We start from the raw sequence: 21,843 nt of genomic DNA, 5'->3' as shown, positions 1-21,843 counted from the left end.
GTGGCCTCACTTTTTTATCTTGAAAGCTCATGTGAATTACAGTATATTTTGTTCTTACTTATGGTATGGCTTGTTTTAGCCTTATGCCCATACTGTACACCTTGTTCGCATAGTATGAATTGTCTAATCTCTGTAAGAGAGATTTAAATTTGTAATTTAAAATGAATATTCCCTTCAATAACAGCTTAAAAAGGGAGTGGACAGAGTCATCACTAACTATGAAATCAACAAAGGAGAATTTGATAAAGGCACATTAATTCTGTACACTGACAAGGTAAGAAAATACTGTAATTTCTCAAATATAGTACTAATTGTAAACTTGATTTGTCCCAGTATATTTTTCTCCAACGTTCCTTAATATTAGTGAATGACTTTATGGGAGGGTAATAGCTTGAACTTAGTTAAATGACATGCTAATAAAATATTGACTATTTTTTTTGTTATTGAAAGACTATTTATCTTTCATCCACTTTGGGATATACTGCTAACCATGGGGTATAGAGTGTGTTGTTACAGGATTAGGGACTCATCTAAAGCTTGTTTACACTCTGTTCCTCCCCTCCATTTCTCTTCAACAATTGGAGAGTAGTGTTTACAGTGATTGATTGCGGTCTTGTCTGATTGCGGTCTTGTCTGATTGCGGTCTTGTCTGATTTTTTTTCTGTGATAGTTGATTACTGTACTAATTATTGTCACTCTGTCAGGGTACGCACACCATCTTATTATTTGAGTACTGACTCTTAAGCAACTACGTTGGCTGTGTTCCCTTAGGGACTGCAGAAGTGGACTCTCCCTAACAGGAATTTTGTGGTTGGAAAATCCTATAATCAGTTCTGAACTTTATTATTCTGTGTGGCTACAGCTCCATGGTTATTAAGCAAATACGTATATGGCAGTCATGACAACACTTTCATGGTTAAAATCTGCTTCACTTCTCCTGTCCCATTTATAGATGACAAAGCACATGTTTGGGTAATAAACTCAGAAGTTTAGTCTTGTCCTAGCTCGGTCTCCACTTTGACACTAGATGTCAGAGGAGCTCATTCAGACATCCTCGCTAGATGCATTCGCTCGCTTGATGTGTATGCAAATTTGGGATGGCAGGCGATCGCACAGCAAGGCATTAGCACACCCACTATGTTTGGGGGTGCAATCGCTCTGTGTATGCAGACACCCACCAACCTGTCTTAAGACGCCCACTTGCGCACATCATCTCCAGGAAGTGTATGCAACCATCGGTACATCGAGTACCATTGGATGCGATCGCAGCGATTGTGTCTGACCATACCCAACCGCAAGCACTGCGAGCAGTTCAATGTAAAATACAGCTAGGTGACATGAACTATGATGCTGCCTAGAAATTATGCACGCCTCTGAAACGGCATTGAGACACTCAGGCACGCCTGTGTTCGCATCTCCACTCACCCTGTTTCTGGCAGCCAGCCCCTGGCACCACCCACAAATGGCTTCTCCTGTCACTCACTCTGCTGGGCAGTCTCTGCGCAGCAAGCGAATGGCTTCCTGATCTCTCACATTGGTACGCGCACAGCAAAATGCATACGCATGCGCGCAATGCAAAAATCGGCCAGCTATGAGCGAACGCATCCAAGCGAGCGGGTCTGAATCAGGTCCAGAGTCTTACTACCAGAGTATAAGAGTATTCAGAAGCAGGTGAAAAAAGTTCCTTTGAATCTGGGTTTGGATCATTGTAAATAAAAGGATGAGGATGATTGTTGCTGAACCTTTACTTACTGTACAGGGTCTTTTATTTTCGAAATGAGGCAAGATATTTATAAAGACAAAAAAGAGGTTGATAAACAGCGCTCCCATACAAGACTTGGTACCAGAAAGAAACTGCTGCCAAAATGAAGGATGTGCAAACACTTCAATAAATATATATATAAAAAAAATATATATATATATTGGCTGCGCTTCTTAATGGCAGAAATTAGAAATTTTATTCATATTGATTGCACCACAGTATAAATCTTATAAAATCATATATAAAAAAATTTTAACATTAAAAATAGTCATATATTACACTTTCTATTAAATTGACAACATATACATCTGTATTTAAGACAGTCAATACATTCAATATCAATAGGAGAGCATTATTTTTATGCCGGCATATACAGTATTTAGGAATTGTTGAATATATAGGGGTGAGCTCACCCGTTTGTGTTATGGAGTGTCCACGTCTGTAAAAAATCTTGATAGATGTCACATATAGACAACCATAGACTGTAGTGTATTACCTATGTGCTGATGCACTAAGGTACTATGGGCCTGATTCAAAGCCACTCGCAATTAGCGCTCGCTCGTTCAGTAAAAGGGGGTGGCTATTCAAATGAACCGTACGCTCCTTGCATTCTGTTGACGCCTCCATGTCTGAACGAGCGAGCAAAACATACGCTCGTTTATTTGATAAAAACGCCCCCTGGCCGCTCGCATCATACGTCATGTCCGCTATTTATTAGATTAATCAAGTACATCGAACAGCGTATGACCTGCTCGCTATTCTTGTGGTTGGTTTTTCCTACCGCTATATTGCGAGCAGTTCTGGCTATAAAACAACCAAGTGACGTGGTCAATGACGCTGCTGTTTTAATCATGCACACCCATAAAACGCCCGCTTTGCCTTTAAGCACGCCTGCGTTCTGATCTCCACTCCCTGTTTTCAAGCACCTTCCCCTGTTACCACCCACATACGCCTCATTCTGTCACTCAAAATAGCAGGCACTCGCTATATAGCGTACAAACGATTTTCGGCCGCACTGACTGGTTCGCGCATGCGTACTAAAAACCGTACGCATGCGCAGATGGGCGAACATCGCTCGGAACGAGCATACTGCAGCTAACGAGCGGCTCTGAATGAGGGCCTACGTTCACAAAGATTATATATCTGCACGAAGAATGGATCCGGTATTCGTCACATATGAAATAGAATCACTTTTGGTGTATACCCCTTGCATCAACCGCACAGTTTCTGTATAATATTGTGTATTCAAATGGAGACGGAGGCACTATGTGGCTCTACCTCAGTCCATATGGTATTGGTGTAGAGGCTATGCGGCTCTATTTAAATATACGGGTGCTTGTTACGGCCCCGGCAGGGGTTTGCGGGTACTTTCAATGCTGTCGAGCCAAAATACTATTCCTGTAATATGTAGTCAAGCAGGGATTGGAGGGAGGTCTGGCGTCACCGCCTGCAAGTGTGCAAAGGTGCTAGGTTTAATGTCCAATAGACAGACTCACCCGTCCAGTAATGTGTTTAGGGCTCCAACTGAGTTCAGTGCACTGAAAAGTTTTCCTCTGTTCTGACCGGTAGTGCTGTATAGCACTATGCGACTCTGCCTAGATCTTTAAGGCACATGATTTATGTGCGGTGTCAGCTATAAAAACATTTGTCGGGGACCACTCCAAATATATGCTGGCTTTATTGGAGCTTTGCAGTCTCCTGATGTTTGTATCTGGACTGTCTCTGTCTCTGCTGTGAGCCGTGAGGTATTTGCTCAACGTGTTTCCGTGTCATTAGACACCTTCCTCCAATCCCTGGTTGGCTACATATTACAGGAATAGTATTTTGGCTCGACTGCTTTGAAAGTACCCGCAAACCCCTGCCAGGCCGTAACAAGCACCCGTATATTTAAATAGAGCCGCATAGCCTCTACACCAATACCATATGGACTGAGATAGAGCCACATAGTGCCTCTGTCTCCATTTGAATACACAATATTATACAGAAACTGTGCAGTTGATACAAAGGGTATACACCAAAAGTGATTCTATTTCATATGTGACGAATACCGGATCCATTCTTCGTGCAGATTTATAATCTTTGTGAACATAGTACCTTAGTGCATCAGCACATAGGTAATACACTACATTCTACGGTTGTCTATATGTGACATCTATCAAGATTTTTTACAGACGTGGGCACTCCATAATACAAACGGGTGAGCTCATCCCTATATGTTCAACAATTCCTAAATGTAAGCCGGCATAAAAATAATGCTCTCCTATTGATATTGAATATATTGACTGTCATAAATACAGATGTATATGTTGTCAATTTAATAGAATGTGTAATATATGACTATTTTTAATGTTAAAATTCTTTTATATGTGATTTTATAAGATTTATACTGTGGTGCAATCTATATGAATAAAAAAAATTTTCAAAGATATTTATAAACATTCTCAAGCTTAGAGCAGTGCTGAATTTCCTGCTATGAGCTGAGTACCTCATAAGGGTCAGACTTCTTTGTAATAAGTCAGGCCAAACCATGACAGTGACTTACATAAACCACCTGCAGTCTTCATTTCAGAGGTGTAAGATTGGGAATCTAACTTTATGAGCTAGCATGCCATTCATCCCAATGAACGGAATACCTTCACTGAGGTCTCCAACCAGATTTGGAAAAGTTTTTTCAGCCAGAGGTTGACATAATGATCTTTTGGCTGGACCACAAAGTTGCTTGGTAATGTACAAGAATTCCACTCCAAAATCAGCTTGATTGGATTCCATTTTGGTCAATGAAAGTGCAACCAAGTATAACTATTCCTCAAATTACCATGCCTTCTTGGATACTCTAGAACACAGGTTCTCAAACTCGGTCCTCAGGACCCCAAACTGTGCATGTTTTCCAGGTCTCCTCATAGCATCACAAGTGAAATAATTAGCTCCATCTGTGGGTCTTTTAAAATGTATCAGTGAGTAATGATTACACCTGTGCACTGGCTCAGTGACCTGGAAAACGTGAACTGTGTGGGGTACTGAGGACCGAGTTTGAGAACCACTAATATAGAAGGCCAAGGATGATTATGTGCCAGTGACTTTGTGAGCACTCAGAGTAGCCAAGAAAGTCATAATATGCTGAGGTTCTACGTATGTTAACAGCCAACTTGGAGGCTGTCTCTGAAAAAAATTACTTCATAAAACAAGGTCCATCTTATCAGAAAATCTTGCCTGGCTATAAAACTGTGGCTGTTGAGGCCATGATTATGCAAATTAAGATGATATCTGGGAAGGTTACTCAAAATATGAAAAGAGCTATGAAACCTGTCTCCTCAAAAACTTACTTAGAATGAGGAAAATTAGCAGGGGATCTCACACCAACTTGCAAAGTTATTTTAATTTGGCTTACATGTTGTCCTTTTTACAAGATTGTCTAGGCAGTGATTGAGATTGGTATATCTTAAATGTTTACATTTGGCCTTATCTATCTTTAGAGTATAGCTACGATAAAGCATGCATATATCTTGAAGAAAAATCTAGCTCCAGATAACATTTCAACCAACTCTACCAGATTAGTGAATATCTCATGTGCTGCTTAAAGCTTTACTCAAAAAATAAGGTTGACTTGCAACCAGGTCCTCTATCCATATTTGTCACTAAATTCTACAGAATCAATGTTTTTTAATCCAAAGACACCAGCCAGAATTGAGCAGAAAATTTTTAGTTCAGAAATGTCTAAATGTACCTTCACCACCCAGCTACTTTGGAATGTCTGCAGTGAATGAGTGAGAAAATACAGTATTACAGTTTTTTACAGTTAAAGTAAATTTCCTGAATCAAATTGGGGTACTCTGAATTTCCATGCTTTTTATTGTTCTCTATGTGTTTGAGTGTTGTTCTTATTTGATTGCTTGCTCTGTTCTACCCTCGGGTTTTTTGGAAAGCAAACAATTTTAGTATTACATGAGTTCCGATACCTGAAACTGCACCCATTAAACCCCAAGGTGAACAGTGCCCCCTAAATTGATTCAGAGAAATTGAATGGTAAGTCCAAAAATCCTATTTTTTCACTTAAGTTTTTTTGATTGTTTATGAGGTTTACTAGTGGCCCAATTATGTTAAAATAAGATTTTAGATGGTAAAGGGTTGATGTGGACTTTTTCAAAATGATATAACTATCTAGTTTTTGTTTTAAGTTTTTTCACCATTAAATGCTTTTAATTCTATACACAGATTTCCCACACAGAAGAGGAGTGTATACAATTTGATCTCCATCAATACTTTGAAGTTGGTCTTATTCAGCCAGCATCTGTGACAGTGTATGACTATTACTCCCCGGGTAAGGCATTATTAACCCTCTGGTATGATCTGTCACTGACACTAAAAACAACAAAAAAAATATTATTGACTTTGCTCAGTCAGTAGAACATTTTCAGTTTACACCTTCAGACATTTTACATCTGAAATTTGGGGCACAATTGCAGGCAGCTGTGCATCAGCCCATTATACTCTTACATGTTTAAAACTAATTCCTGATGCATTAAAGTCGCATGTTTTAAGATGTGAAATTTAAAGAAAAAGATGGTACACTACACCTCTTGGAGCAGCTCCATTGGGGATGCAGTCAGGATACCGGTGCTATTTCGCCCCCCAATATCCCGACACTTACATCCCGACATGGGACTAAAGATAGGCGTCAAAATCCTGACACCTATAATTAGCCCTACTATGGAATCCCAACACCCAGCATACCGAATGAAGGTATGCTGGGTGTCTTAGCATCTACCTGCAGGGGGGAGGGTTAGGTTTAGAGACCCCCGGGGGGACTTAGGGTTTGGCACCCCCCCACGAGGGTTAGGGTTAGGGTAAGAGAAGGGTGGTTTGGTTTAGGCACCACTATGGGGGTTAGGGTTAGGCACCCCCCGGGGGGGTTAGGTTTTGGGTGCAGGGAGGGGGGATAGGTTTCGGCACTAACGGGGGGAGGTTAGGGTTAGGAACTAGGAGGGGAGGTTTGGTTTAGGCACCCCTAAGGGGGGTTAGGGTTAGGGGGGAGAGGGGAGGGTTAGGGTACTTACCATCAGCTGTCAGGATTCTGAACCGCCAGGCTGCTACTCTTGGTATTTGATTCGGTGGCTAAACAGCTGCCGGAATTACCTGCAGATTCCGCTCCATTGGGCTGGGAGTCTCGTGCCATATGGCATATTTAGGCTAGATATATGAGGACAGGTCTGCACTATCCCCTCTGACTACACTATAACACTCACCCTATACTATATACTGTACCTCCTTATGTTTTACAATAAGTGCAAAAAAGATCTTAACTGTGGTGTACAGGTTATAAATGCCATGAACAGTAACTGGAATCCAGCAGCCTATTTGAGAAAGGATTGTTGATCAGAGATTTGTGACTAATCCCAATCCTTAGACTAAAGTGATTTTGTATCTTTTTTCAGGAACTGTCTAATTTACCCTACAGTTATAAGATCACCTTTCAACCGTCTAGTTTTCATATAACTATTTACATGGTCAACAGTTAACATGTTGACATTAATAATTTCTACACCACAATGTCGACATTAGAATGTTGACATGTTTCAACATGTCGACAGGCACCATGTTGACATCCTCAGACTTTTGACATATTCACAATGTTGACATCTGAAAGGTCAACAATCTCAGAATGCCTACGGTTAGGTTTAGGTACCGCCAGAAGGGAAAGAGTTAGTCTGTGGGGGAGAAGTTTAGGGTTAGGCTACGGGGGGACTTAGGGTTAGGAACATGGGGGAGGGTTAATGATTAGGGTTAGGAACAGGGCTAAAATATTCGCCAGATGCTGCTCCATCAGATGTCTCAGCTGGAAGTGCGGGTCACTGACAGTTGGGATCTGGAAGTCGATGCTGGAACCCAAGCAGCCACTTCTACTGATAAGTGATTGGGATGTTAAGTTTACATTCTATCATGTGAACATGCCATCCATGTAGACATGATGAATATCGAAGTGGTCACTCTCAACATTTTTGACCAAGTTGACATTCTCATGTTGACCTGATGCCTGCTGTCATGAGAACTGTTGACCGAACATACCACACCCAATAGTTTTTATCCCTACCTCCTGCCCTAGAACACTAGGCACAATGTAGGACTATTCCCAATCAATAATGTCATTTCTTCACCACAACAAGGCAACAAAGAGACCTCTTGGATAATGAATTCAAAATTAGTATTCTGATGGTCCTTGCACATTGGTTAGGAATTGATTCACAGTTTTTCTACTGGAATGATGTGTTGACACATTTGGTGCCTGATTCTGAAGTGAACACTAGTGAAAATATGGACAGATCTAGCTAATGCTGTATCTGTGGGTTATGCAAATTCACGAACTTTTTTAGCAAAAGTTGGACCAGGCATGTTTGCACAGATGTAGTTTACAAGTGCACATGGATTGATTGATCCATTCATCAACTGCATCCAGCATGGGGTCAGTGCAAGTCCCAATAGTACTGATGATGATTGCGGATGTAAGAATAGGGGACTTCAACATGGATATTCACCATACAAGGACAGATTCACACATTATCATAAGGAAGTACCATGGGCTCCCACGGCCGTACGGAAAAGTGGGCGAGGATGGACCTGACTCACAATCAGGCCCTTGGTCTCTTTTGGTCTAGAAGTATTCTAATTCATACTCACAGCCTAAATGTAGGACATCCCCATAGCATAGTACAGTAGCTAACAGACACATCTGGATTCACCCATTGCAAGCTGGATTTAATCATCCTAAATAGAGTGCAAGAGAAATGTGACCATAGAAAAATTGTACAAACAAATAATACATCAATCACTGCAGTCACCATATCTATAACTGTGGTGCAAGAGAGATGGGACCACATTGTATAAACCATAATCAAAAACACAATTTGATTCTTAGGGGTAAATTTACTAGGATGGGAGTTCTATTAAGAAGTGATGTTGCCCATAGCAACCAATGAGATTCTAGGTATTATCTTCTAGAAGGTGCTAGATAAATGAGAAGTAGAATCTGATTGGTTGCTATGGGCAACATCACTTCTTAAAAGAACTCCCATCTTAGTAAATTTACCCCCTAGTGTTACCACCACCATTTCTACAGGTTTCTCTCAGCTAACATGGCCAGGCTTTTAAGTAACTGGCTTGAATACTAAATTGTATTTTTCTTGACAGAAAACCGCTGCACTAAATTCTACCATGTGGATGAGGGCAGTAAGCTTCTGGGTAGGATCTGCCAGGGAGAGATGTGCCGCTGTGCTGAGGGTAAGATACAATGTAACAGCTTGTCTTGGGTGTTTAGCAGTACATTGTGTGAATAAATTATTACATGTGTATGATTCCATTACATCTACAGTATATAACACAAATACATGTTAATTTATGCATATTATAATCAAGTGGAAATGACACTGAGCATCTGTATTCTGGAAACACACATTTCATTGCTGTATACTGTAAAAGCACACACTGTGGTCTAATGCCATGGTACTTTCCATCACTACTTCTACCATTATAATATACAGTAGGGATTGGTGTGTTAACCTGTACACAGTATTACTTATTTGTTCCATGAATGATACAACAATACAACTTATCATTACATAAAGATAAAGATACTGGGCCTGATTCAGAGCCACTCGTAAGCGGCCTCTCGTTCGCTCCAAGCGATGTTTGCCCAACTGCGCATGCGTACGGATCGTTATACGCATGCGCGAACCAGTCAGTGCGGCCGAAATTCATGTGCTCGCAATATAGCGAATGCCTGCTAATTTGAGTGACAGGATGAGGCGTATGTGGGTGGTAACAGGGGAAGGTGCTTGAAAACGGGGAGTGGAGATCCGATCGCAGGCGTGCTTAAAGGTCAAAACGGGCGTTTTGTGGGTGTGCATAATTAAAATAGCAGCGTCATTGACCACGTCACTGGGTTATTTAATAGCCAGAACTGCTCGCAAAATTGTGGTAGCAAAAACCAACCCCAAGAATAGCGAGCAGTTCATACCCTGGTCGATGTACTCGATTAATCTAATAAATAGCGGACATGACGTAGGATGCGAGCGGCCAGGGGGCGTAGTTTCCCAAAAAACGACCGCAAGTTTTGTTCGCTCGTTCAGACCTAGAGGCGTGAACAGACCGCAAACAGCAAACGGTTCATTTGAATAGCCACCCCTATTTTCTGGACGAGCGAGCGCTAATTGCGTCCGGCTCTGAATCAGGCCCACTATTCATAATAATAAATAGTTAAAAATTAATAGTTAATAATAAATAGTTGCTTTGCTGCTCAATTGCCTCATTCACCCCTTGCCATGACACATGGCAATAGAAACTTTGTGACTCTAATGAAAAGAATAGACAACATCAGAATTAATAAAATGTTTTAGGAGCATTCAGGGATGGAGTGGGGGCACGATTTTGCATTCTTTGTGCACACATGCTATTGGTGTGCATGCTCACGGAAAAATGGGGCGTGGTTGTGTATCATGGAGGCATGGCAATACATCACGCCCTATCTCAGCATTCTGGCCACGCAGAGATCCAGGAGGCGGAGCTGCTTGCCTAAGCTTTCAAGTGGCAGGAACGCCTCTTTAGGCTGTCGGTACTTCTTACATTTGCCAGAATTGCTATGTGGCCAGTCTGGTCCAAGGAACATTAAATAGTTAAACGTTTATTTGTAATTGTGTTTCACACAGAAAAGTTATGAAACAAAGGTGTATATTTATCATCGCTTAAGTTTTTTTTTTTTTTTTAGTATTTGAAAATTTAAATTTTTACCTATGTTTGTAGAATTTCAGTTTTAGGGTCATTCATTAACTGTGTAATTCAGGAGATATCACTGATATCTCATGGTTACATTTATCCACTGATAATTCCCACAGTCTCCATAGTTTAGAATGGGGACATAGGAATTATGTAATTCGTTAAGTTCTGAAAAGTATTTTTTGCAAAGCTTGATAGTGTACAGTAAATGTACGACATCCTGTGATAGATTATAGCGTCCAAAACCCATCACAAGCTCTCTTACACTGTAACGTGTGCAGTGTAAGAGATCTGTGTCCTCCCTGTGGCTCTCAGCTAAAGTCCCCCCCTCCTCTCCTCTCCATTGCACCTGCTGCTGCATGACCAATCAGTCCAGGGCTCACCTGCTGGCTGTGTCTTCGGGCTGGAGGGAGAAAGCAGCCTCCACCTGGACCCAGGGGAGAAGTGGCAGGGAGGACTTTGTCTGCACAATGCTGGTGAGCAGAAGTGATGGGATCAAACTGTGTAGGGAGACCCAGGAGAGAATGTGTGGGGAGGGAGAGTACACACTTGGCAGATGATGTGAGGAAGGAGCAGGCACAGTGGACAGAACATGCAGGGAGCAGACTCAATGTGCCAATGATGCAGAGAGGGGGCAGGTACACTGGGCAGAGGGTGTGGGGAGGGAGCAGGCACACTGAACAGAACATGCAGGGAGCAGACACAATGGGCCAATGATGCAGAGAGGGGGCAGGTACACTGGGCAGAGGATGAGCAGAGGGAATGGATACACTGGGCAGAGAATACAGGTTGGGACCGGGCACACTGGGCAGAGCATCTAGAGAGAGAGCAGATACACCGGGTCAATGATGTGGGGAAGGAGCAGGTACACTGGGCAGAGGATGCGGGGAGAGAGTGGGCACACTGGGAAGATGATACAAGGAGAGAGCAGGCACACTTGGCAGAGGATGCAGGGAAGGACTGGACACACTGGACAGAGGATACTATCAGGGAGCTTCGGAGAAGCAGGAGAAGTATCTCACAGTTCTGAAAAGCTGTCCTCACAGAAAGAGCATCTTTTCAGCAGTGATAATTAAAGTAATAAGTAAAGGGGGGAATGATGAGTGCCTCCAATAATTACATTGAACTTGCAGCTCATTCAATCCAAAATAATCACCACACACATTTTTTCACCTTAAATAGGCCCCATCAACTATAATACAATTGTTTTAAGAAAATACCTATTGACATTGATTGTTCATCTTGCAGGAAATTGTTTTATGCAGCAACAATTAGATGAGGTTGATGCAGTTGTACGACTCACCGAAGCATGTGACGTGGGTGTGGACTATGGTGAGATCATTATAATGTCCCTATATTATTAACAATCTGGAAACTGACATCACACAATAAAGATGTGGCCCTATAAATATTTTGTTCATTTAATATTCATGTGACTACTGACTTTAATTGTTTTCATGCAGAAGGTATAAAAAGTTGGTTTCATTTCAAATGACTGATATTTTCTCCCACAGTCTTCAAGACACAGCTCACCGCTATCGAGCACAGGGACAACTATGACGTCTACGTGATGACTATTGTGACTGTCATTAAGGAAGGTAACTAAACCACAATGTTTCAGAAGCATTTGTGCTAAACTGTTCTCCCTCCAACTTATATCATTCCATTGTTTTCAAGTGCACTATAATAACTGTACACTTGTTTCTCTGAAAGCGTCACCTGTTGAATTTTTTAACATGTCATCAGATACATTGTTCTACACGAAAATTTAATGTACAACTGAAATCATATTAAGAATGGGAAAATTGAGTGTGGCCTATATTTGATGTACAGTATTAGTGCATAATCCCCTTTATGTCCCCTTCTTATAGGCGTCTTTATAATGGGTGCAAGGTGTGCAGTGCATACAAGCCCCTGGGTCCAGGGAGGCCCACACGGCACACCCTGCACCTGTAGTTAATAAATACTTACCTCTCCGCACCGGACCGGAACTGCAGAGCAGCAAAATAGCACTGGGAAAATGTCGGCGCCCATTTTCCCTGTGACCTGCGCATGTGCAGAAAATATGTCCACGGGAAAATAGGCACTGGCGCCATTTTCCCGGAGACCGGCGCATGCGTAGTAGATTCTGACATGAAGTCAGAATCTATAGCGCTCATTGCGCTGACAGAGAGGAGGTGGCCCAAACAGACGCTGCAAATAAGCCCCCTCCTCTCTTAAAATGCCCCTGCCCCTTCTCTTACATCACTTACAATAACACTAGCAGTGTGTACTGTTTTGAAGCGTTAGATCCTAAAGGTTCTTTCCACTCGCAAGTGTCTGTTTAGTTACCAGTCCTCCTGTCCCAAACTAGTACAATTGTTAAACGGTCCCATATAAGTGAGACCTGCAACCAGCATCCCATATAAGGGATCCAGTCCAATCTAATCCATATCAGTGTTCCTCTCTGCATCAACAGGATGAGGAAAAGGAGGTCAGACATTGCTATGGGGAAAGGTCTGGTGAATAAAACCATGCTGCTCTCCAGGTAGGGAAGAGGTAAAATGTACAGAGAGACTTATATTAGGGGCATGTCCTAGCTAAAATCTAAATCAATGGCATCATAAGGGGGGCGCGGGGGGTGTGGGCCGTACCCGGGTGTCACCCGCCTAGGGGTGACACCAAGGTGCAGTCTCCCCCCTCAGTGACAGGAGCCAGGTGCAGCACTGTAGTATTAAGTGCAGCACTCGGCTTCTGACATTTGTGAGGGAGCCGGCACTGCAGCCTCTTGGCAAGTCTGCAGCTCCCCTCCTGCACAGTGCACACCTGACTTCCCCCACGGCCCCACTGGTAAGAAGAACGGGACAATGGGGGTTCGGGCCGCGAGGCCACGCCCCATCCCACGAAGCCACACCCCCATCCAGAAGGACACATCCCCGTCCCACGAGGCCATGCCCCTTTTTCGGTGTCCAGCATCCCTCCCCGCCCTGGGTGACACCGCGATGAGGGACGCCACTGATCTAAATTGCAGTGACCATAAAGATGACCAGTCTTTGTGGGCTACATGCAAAATCTGCCAGTATTTATACCCTGCATCGACAAATTTATATAATGTACAGTATTTCCACCACCTGCAGTGTAACATGGTTTGTCCAGGTGCAAAGTTACTTACCTGCCCACATTTTGTATGTAATTCAAAAAGTAACATATTACTGTGTGAATCTATTATTTGTTTCCTTATTGTAGTTTAATACATGTGTGTCTTAGACTGGAATCCGCCACTAATTGCAATTGCAGCTAATTTCTTTGGGGAATGTTAAAAACATAAATGAAATACCAAAAAAGAATAAATTGCTTTTTCAATCATTTGACATTTTCAATCATGGTATGAGACTGCCGAAAGCCATATCTATCAATTTGGTTTAGTTTAGATCTGTACTGAATGTGTTTTTGTTTGTTTTCTGTCACTTTACTGAGAAATCTTCTTCACATGTCCCTATTGTCCATTCCCAGGCACAGAGATCGATGTTACAAATAGGAAACGCAACTTTATCAGCCATGCCAAATGTCAGAAAGCCTTACAGTTACAGGAAGGCCAAGATTACCTGATCTGGGGTGAGAGTAAGGATCTGTGGGACACAGGTTCTGGGTAAGTGACAGTGTAGAAACATTCTCTAAGATAAATTAGTGGTAGAATCTGATGGTATTCTTGACTTGGACCCAGGAATCCCCCCAGATATTTATAATGTATTATTTAATAAATTATTATTATTGCATTAATTTTATAATATAAAATATAGTACAATGCATATACTGTATATAATCTTTATAATCAATGTCAAACACACTTGACATTGCAAGAATGAAAAATAGTATATTGTAAAAATACTCCTTATTGGTGCTCATACTATCATATTAGTACACAATCAGAGTAATATTTACGGGCTCAGTCCAAGTCCCTCCCCATATACAGTGCATCCGGAAGTATTCACAACGCGTCACTTTTTCCACATTTTGTTATGTTACAGTTTATTTCAAAATGGAATAAATTCATTTTTGTCCTCAAAATTCTACACACAATACCCCATAATGACCACGTGGAAAAAGTTTTTTTGAGATTTTTGCAAAATTAATTAAAAAAAAAAAACACTAAGACATCACACGGTGCAGTTGATATTTGATATCCATTAGAAAACTAGCAGGTACTTGGGTTTTGAGGTTAAGCAGCCGTCTTGACTTGTTTCTCCGGGTATAATAACTGTTTCATCAAAATGTATAGTCATAGTAGAAGAAAGAATGGAGTTTAAAGAGCTGAGTCTACTTAATTAATTGATTTTAATTGATCCTCAGCTGTTTTGAAAAAAAGCACTCCTTCAGATGCAGAACTAATTATTTATAGGCACAATATATTTTAAAACAACATTTTTTACATATAACAACATATTTAAGAAGATCATAAACATCTAAAAAGAACTGACAACCATGAAATTTCTTAAATAGAAACTTAAGCAAAAGTAGCACATCTAATAGTGTGATATTCTTAAAAAGAAAAGCTTAACATTGTAACATTTGAACAGAAATATGTTAGGCATGTAATTTCTAAAAAAAAAAGGGATTTTTAGTACATTTACATATTGAACGATAGACGAAAATAAATAACCATCCTACATATATTATAATATTCACCTAAGTACTACAGCAAAAAAGACAGGGCTCGACAAATTCCGCGGGCCAGATCGCCATGGAGACCAAATTTTGCTACCTGGCGACCAGATAATCCAGGATGGGAAGAAGCAGATCCTCATCAGCCCTAGCGGACAATATATATATTTTTTACTATATATTGCCGCTGCCGACAGCAGGAGGCTGCCTGCTGTCAGTCTATGTGGCTATGATTGATTAGCCCAGCTCTGCCTACAGCAGGTGACCTTTGATTGGCTCTATGCATGCACATGACATTGTGCAGTGTAGAGGAGCCCAGCAACAGCAACTGGAATGCAGCCACTGGGACAGACAGTTGGGAAGGAGGTAGATGTGGACGCCATGAGGAGCAACCATGCAGCTACCACGGGGAAAGATGCCCAGAAAGCCACATCACCAGGAGGACACTGCGCCTGAGAGAAATAAGCGCCAGCACCTGACCAGAGACCAGATTGAGGTGAGGAGCCAAGGAAGGAGTGTGGGGAGAGAAGCCAGCAGAGGGAGGAGAGGACTTGGAGACCGAAGTCTGGGGAGAGGAGCCTGGCTGCTGTGGGGAGTGGGTGAGGTGGCAAAGGCTGCCATGAGCCAGAGAGTGGGTGAGGAGGCTGACTGGCAGATTAGGGGAGAGCAGGAATGCTGCTGGAACAGGGGAGTGAATGAGTATGCTAAGACTGGCATAAGGTGAGGGTTAATGTGTGAGGAGTCTGACATGAGGGCTGTGGAGGATGCCGCTGGAATAAGGGAAGTGGTGAGGAGGCTGAGACTGGAATAGGGGAGTGGGTGTGGAGGCTGGCTTGAAGGGGAGAAGAGGCTGTAGGAATGAGGGGACTAGGTGAGGTAGCTGAGGCATGCATAGGGGAGTGGGTGTGGAGGCTGGCATGAAGGAAGAGGAGGTGGCTGCATATTGCTGGAATAGGGAAGTGGGTGATGAGGCTGATACTGGCATAAGGGGAGTGGATGTGGAGGCTGGTATCGGATGAGGCGGAGGCTGCAGGAATGAGGACTGGGTTATTAGGCTGAGTCTGGTATAGGGGAGTGGAGGCTGGCATGAAGAGAAAGGAGGCTGCATACTGCTGGAATATAGAAGTGGGTGAGGTGGCTGAGGCTGGAATAAGGGGAGTGGGTGAGGAGGTTGGCATGAGGAGAAAGGAGGAGGCTGCTGGAATAGGAGAGTGAAAGAGAAGGCTGAGGCTGGCATAAATAAGGGAAGTGGGTGAGGAGGCTGGCATGGGGGAGAGGTGGAGGCTGCATATTGCTGGAAGAGGGGAGTGGGTGAGAAGGCTAACACTGGCATCCATTATATTTTAATAGATAAACATGAATATTAATACATTCACATATATTATTACCAATCAGGGAAAAATCCTTATTTTGAGTTAAAAATGTCAGGACTTGATTCAGAAGCCATTGGACACTCTCCTAATGAATAATTAGGCTAATAGGACTAAATGGAAGTTTCCAATTACTTTAATTAGTCCAATAATTACATCTCCTTATTGGTTTGGGGAAAATATATTATATTTTTATAGTATATTGGGACGGTGGTCTGGCTCCTACACTTTCATTCTGGCTACTAGATTTTAGAAAAATTTGTTGAGCCCTGAAAAAGGATATGTAGTGCCACTAGACACCCATGCATTAACATATACATTTAGGTTGATGTGCATGTGTTGGCATATAATATATGCAGACACACATGCATACACATATATATTAAAAAATTGAGCGGCTATTACCTTAAGAATAGCCACTCAATACCATAAGAATAGCCACTCAAAAAAAATCCAGTTGTGGAATAGATCTAGCATTATTATAGACTCTGTGCTTGGGAAGCATACTGGATATTGTACATTCTTTGTACCCTGATGAATTAAATGAGTCCAAAGAACATTTTAAATTGTAGAGCATTAGTTAAATATATTAAAAAGTATATGCTACATTGTGTATTTCACCATTTTAATATGGGTTGTAGTGTAAATTGTTTAGTTGTGATCATTATTGGGGTTAAACATATAAGTGCCATTGATGATGGTGAAAGATTTAGGCTTTTATGTAAAACAGAGCCCTTTTTTGCACCCAAAGAGCTGTAATGAATTGTTGAAATTTTAGTTTTTCATATATGACATTTCCATTTTGGAGATAATGTTCATTTTCTGGTGTTTTATAAAATTTGTGTAAAATTTGTTTGGAGCATGCATTTTACATAAAGTATCTGTCTGTTTTTGCTAAATCTTGTAACTATAATGTTGAGTAGAACAAGTACAGGGAGACTTTACAAAAAATTCTTTAATTATTTTTTTAAAAATAACTCCTACACTTAAAAAATGGATAACTAAATTCAGTATCCATATATTTGTATATTAAAATTTCATTGAAACATTTATATAAGGGTATTATTATTCAAAACAAAATTCTGAAAATGAAAATGAAAAAGTGAAAAAAAACATACATAAGAACTAAATAAACAGTGCATTTAAATGTTGTCAATATGAAATGTAACTAGCATTGGCACTAAATATGGATACATATTATTATTTTTACATTTAAGTTTTGTTTTACAATTTGAAAAATATATTAAATGGACATAATCATTACAAGGATACTGTATAACTCTTATCATTAAGAGCACCAGTGGAAAGGATCTTCTAATTTATTATTAATATTTATAAACTCTGGAACTACTTGAAAGGTTAATTATTATGCAGAGAACAAGACAGAATAGCAAAATCGGTGACAATTCATGGTAGGCTAAGGTGGTTGTTAATTACTATGGAATATCAATTCATTGATCATCCCATTAAATACCTGTTGTAAATATATGTCGGTTTTGTGCCTTGCAAGAAATCATTTCATTATGAAACATGTGTCTAGCATTTTAACCATGGACAGTCGTCTTAGTTCTTAATACTATTTATATTCTGGGTCATATTTATTATCTATTGTGGCCAGCCACTGATGTTAAAGATTCCTTATTGGCACAATTTTTGGGAATAAGGAATCTGTGTTCAGCAGAATGTATGATCTGTCAGTCACCAGGACTGGGGCTTCAATAACAGTCTGTACCAGTGGTCAATAAGAAGTGAAATTATTGTATATGTGATCACCTGACTTCCTGCTTCACCCCCTCACAGCACTACTGCACATGCACCCAATGGAAATTGCCGTATGTGCAAGTGGGCAGCACCAGGGGGAGCTCCTACAGATTTCTCTCAGATTTTAATGGGTTAAAAGATGTAGGACAGGTATATGGCCTGGTCATATGGATGGGACAGGTGTCCTAAACATTGCAGGTGGAAGTTAGAGTTTTTTTTTAAAACATTTTATAGTGGTTTCAATTGACTTAAAAATCAACTTACATACATGTTTATGCCCCCCAAATATAATTTTATCATTTAATTTATTTAAAAAAAATGCTTTCTCTAATTTTGCAATAATATTAAAAATGAACATACTGTATCTGCCATATGAAACATTTTAAAAATGCTTTATACTTTTCTTAGGAACAGTAATAGACATGTAAACATTGGGAACATTGACACATATTGGGCAGCCATGCTGCTTATACGGCTAGTCTGACCTGTCTCACACTCAGGGGTATATTTACTAAAGTGAGAGTTTTTAGGAGTGGAGATGTTGCCCATGGAAACCAATCAGATTCTGCTTAACATTTAACTAGCACCTTCCAGAAGATAACAGCTGTAATCTGATTGGTTGCTATGGGCAACATCTCCACTTCTAAAAAATCTTACTTTAGTAAATATACCCCTTAGTGTCTCTCGTGACACGCAGAAATACTTAATTGAAGATCGCAGTGGCTAATTTATGCACACCCATGAAATGGTGTTTAAATAGTCAGACACACTTGCGTTTTTCTAATCAGCCCCCTGTTACCTCCCCTAAACACTGACTACCTGTCACTCACTTGGCAAGTGAATTCTTTGAGTAAGTGTGAACCTAATTAATTTGCTGCACATGCCCAGTGTGGCTTTCACACATGCGCAATAGCTAAAAACCGCTCAATCTGTGTAAATATCGGCATTGCGTAAATCTCTGAATCAGACCAATATTTAGGAATTAATTGTTTGTTCTGAAGTTTGCACAGCGATAATGTATGTTATCTTTCCTAACATTATAAACTTCTAATTTCATCATTATAATCTCCCTGCAGGTATGCTTACATGATTACCAAGGACACATGGCTTGAGTTGTGGCCAAATACCAGGGATTGCCAGACACGTGAGAATACCGAGCTCTGCGAGGAACTAGCCCAGTTCTCAGAAGAGTTATCGCACCGCGGCTGTATCAGTTAAATCACCTTTTTTTATGTTACATATTCATCATATAAATGTATTGAATCTATGTAACAATAAATGAGTTATCTATCTTATTGTGGTATTTTTTTAAAACAGCGAACCAACTGTATTCTGTTGTATTGTACACACATTATATTCCATGCAGTACATGTAGTGTCAGGGAGGTACTGTACAGTACATTTCTCTATGTGTCCAAAGTGAGGATGGCGGAACCACTGTACCCAACACTCAGTATTAAAAATACTCAAAACAACAAAACAATATCTGCCTAAAAAAAAATAAGTGTAATCATTCGTAAGAATCCAATATCAATATCAGTTTCTCCACAACAGGTGATATCATTGATGGCAGTGGACTTTAGTGCTGCATGTCTACATTTCACAGACATTGGTAACAGTTGTAGAAGGGATGGAGTGATACATCTGGGAGTGATTTTTGACCTGTAAAAGAAGGGTCTGTGATCAGAGTGGTATATATGAGCTGTCAGCAGCACTAACAGCCAGTCTGCAGTTCCCCCCTTCAGAATCCACTAACCTGTGTACTCAGGGCCTAATTCAGACCCGCTCGCGAGCGCAGGACGCTTTCAAGCGGGTCGATGGTGCACTAATGCGCATGCGCACGACGGAGGGAGCTCCGTCGTGGGCATGCATGAGACCCGCATAGCGACAGCCAAGCTGTCATTATGGGTCTCGCACCAAAGGGGGCATGCTGTCGATGGTGACTGAGAGCACGCCCCCTTTGGTGGGCGTGCCGGGGGCGTGGCTGCCAGACGGAGGCGTTCCCATGGGAACGCCTACCGTCTGGGTCCGGCCCCACTGACATCACTAGTGATGTCAGTGGGAGTGATTTTGGCTCTGATAGAGCCAAAATCACTCCAGGGCTTGCGGCAGCAAGACCCTACCGCAGGGTCTTGTCGCAAGCCCGATGGTCGCAATGGTCTTTACCATCGCGACCATCATCATGGCCACCCGCTATAGCTGTGGGTGGTCACCCACAGCTATACGAGCGGCCAGGAGGCCGCTCCAATAAGAGGTAGGAGGGCCCTGATTCAGAGCGAGCGCTCTGGTCAGAGCGTCCGGCTCTGAATCAGGCCCTCAGTGCTGCCAACCATGAGAACAGTGTCCGGCAGTGGCTGAGTAGCAGTGGGAGTGCATCCAGCAAGGGCCTAGCGGTAGCGGCTTTTGGAAGGCATCAGTGTCAAAAAGGTACCATGCAGCTGAGTGCCGGGCAGGGACAGTGACAGGGGGAGTGTCACTGACTGGGAAGGTGGAGCTGCAACTGATTGGCATGACTAAGCGGCTGTGTTAAGAGGGCAAGTCTAGCCATCTAAGGAAGTGGACCAGAAGCTTGGATCCACCTAAGTAATGCTGCTACAGTTGAAAGGAGGCAGGGTTCGTTGTGAGTAAAGTCGGTCTGCCATAACAACGATCACATAACTATAAAAGCTAAGGATACTGGGACTTAGTAGTCACTCAAAGAAGAGTAAAAGGCATACAGTGATTACTTATAGCTCTAAAGTAGTCACAGCAATACATTGGCTGGTTATTTAGACAACTGCTAGAGCAATATACTTCTGCAGTGGTAGGTCCGAGGGGAGATCTAATGGAGTTACATAGAAGAAGTGGTAATTAGAGAGCTTTCTTTACTTACTTATACAGCCATCAGGTAACACCTGCTGTACACCCAGAGCTACATTAACAAACACAAGAACATCTAGGGGAAATTATAGGATTGCTAATTACTGAATTTCTTTTGATCTGGATGAGTATAAGATCATTCTATACAATCTGCGGCCATATTTATCCTTGAATAGCCTGCGTCTAAATAATCAGACTGTATTGAGAGCAAACCATATAGCATCTGTGGATTTTTTCACTATTTTGTTACAGTCAATATACTAATAATAGTTGACTCACACTGAAACCTACATGTATATATGCTGTAGTATTACCTAGTAGAGGCATACAATAAGTAACAATAGGAGCCCCTACAACCGTATATCATGCGGCTGAGCAGTCAAACATTAATACATTTAGGCTGCATGATATACGGTTGTAGGGGCTCCTATTGTTGGAAGGAGAGCATGCAATTTCCAGCTCACGACGGAGCCTACATGACAATGTGCTCCGTGTATAATGTTCAGAGGTTGATGGCAATAAATCTAATAAGCCGGATATATTAACAACTAACTACCTTGCCATAAAATATATTGTTGGCAAATACAGGGCAGTCTGTCAGTTACTAAGACTGTCGGAACACTGATTTTAGCAGTAGCAATCTGTAAGCACGGCAGATGTGAATGGATACTAATGTAACACATCACAA

The 21,843-nt window shown here is 41.5% G+C and overlaps 1 protein-coding gene across 1 annotated transcript in view; it reads left to right on the top strand.

Moving 5' to 3' along the window:
• The window catches only part of LOC148443005 (A.superbus venom factor 1-like), a 164,805-nt gene extending 145,290 nt beyond the window's left edge, over positions 1 to 19,515 (top strand). Inside the window, exons 35-41 of the mRNA XM_088463400.1 lie at positions 185 to 274; positions 5,975 to 6,080; positions 8,945 to 9,034; positions 11,774 to 11,857; positions 12,040 to 12,123; positions 14,018 to 14,153; positions 19,374 to 19,515. Coding sequence (XP_088319526.1) covers positions 185 to 274; positions 5,975 to 6,080; positions 8,945 to 9,034; positions 11,774 to 11,857; positions 12,040 to 12,123; positions 14,018 to 14,153; positions 19,374 to 19,515 — 732 coding nt within the window. The remainder of the gene's footprint in view (positions 1 to 184; positions 275 to 5,974; positions 6,081 to 8,944; positions 9,035 to 11,773; positions 11,858 to 12,039; positions 12,124 to 14,017; positions 14,154 to 19,373) is intronic.
• Positions 19,516 to 21,843: the final 2,328 nt, after the last annotated feature.

This window comes from Taudactylus pleione, unplaced genomic scaffold, assembly GCF_031769625.1.
Source record: "Taudactylus pleione unplaced genomic scaffold, aTauple2 ptg001357l, whole genome shotgun sequence".
NCBI lineage: Eukaryota > Metazoa > Chordata > Amphibia > Anura > Myobatrachidae > Taudactylus > Taudactylus pleione.
Note: the sequence above shows the minus strand (reverse complement) of the source record. Positions and strands in the feature narration are given on the sequence as shown.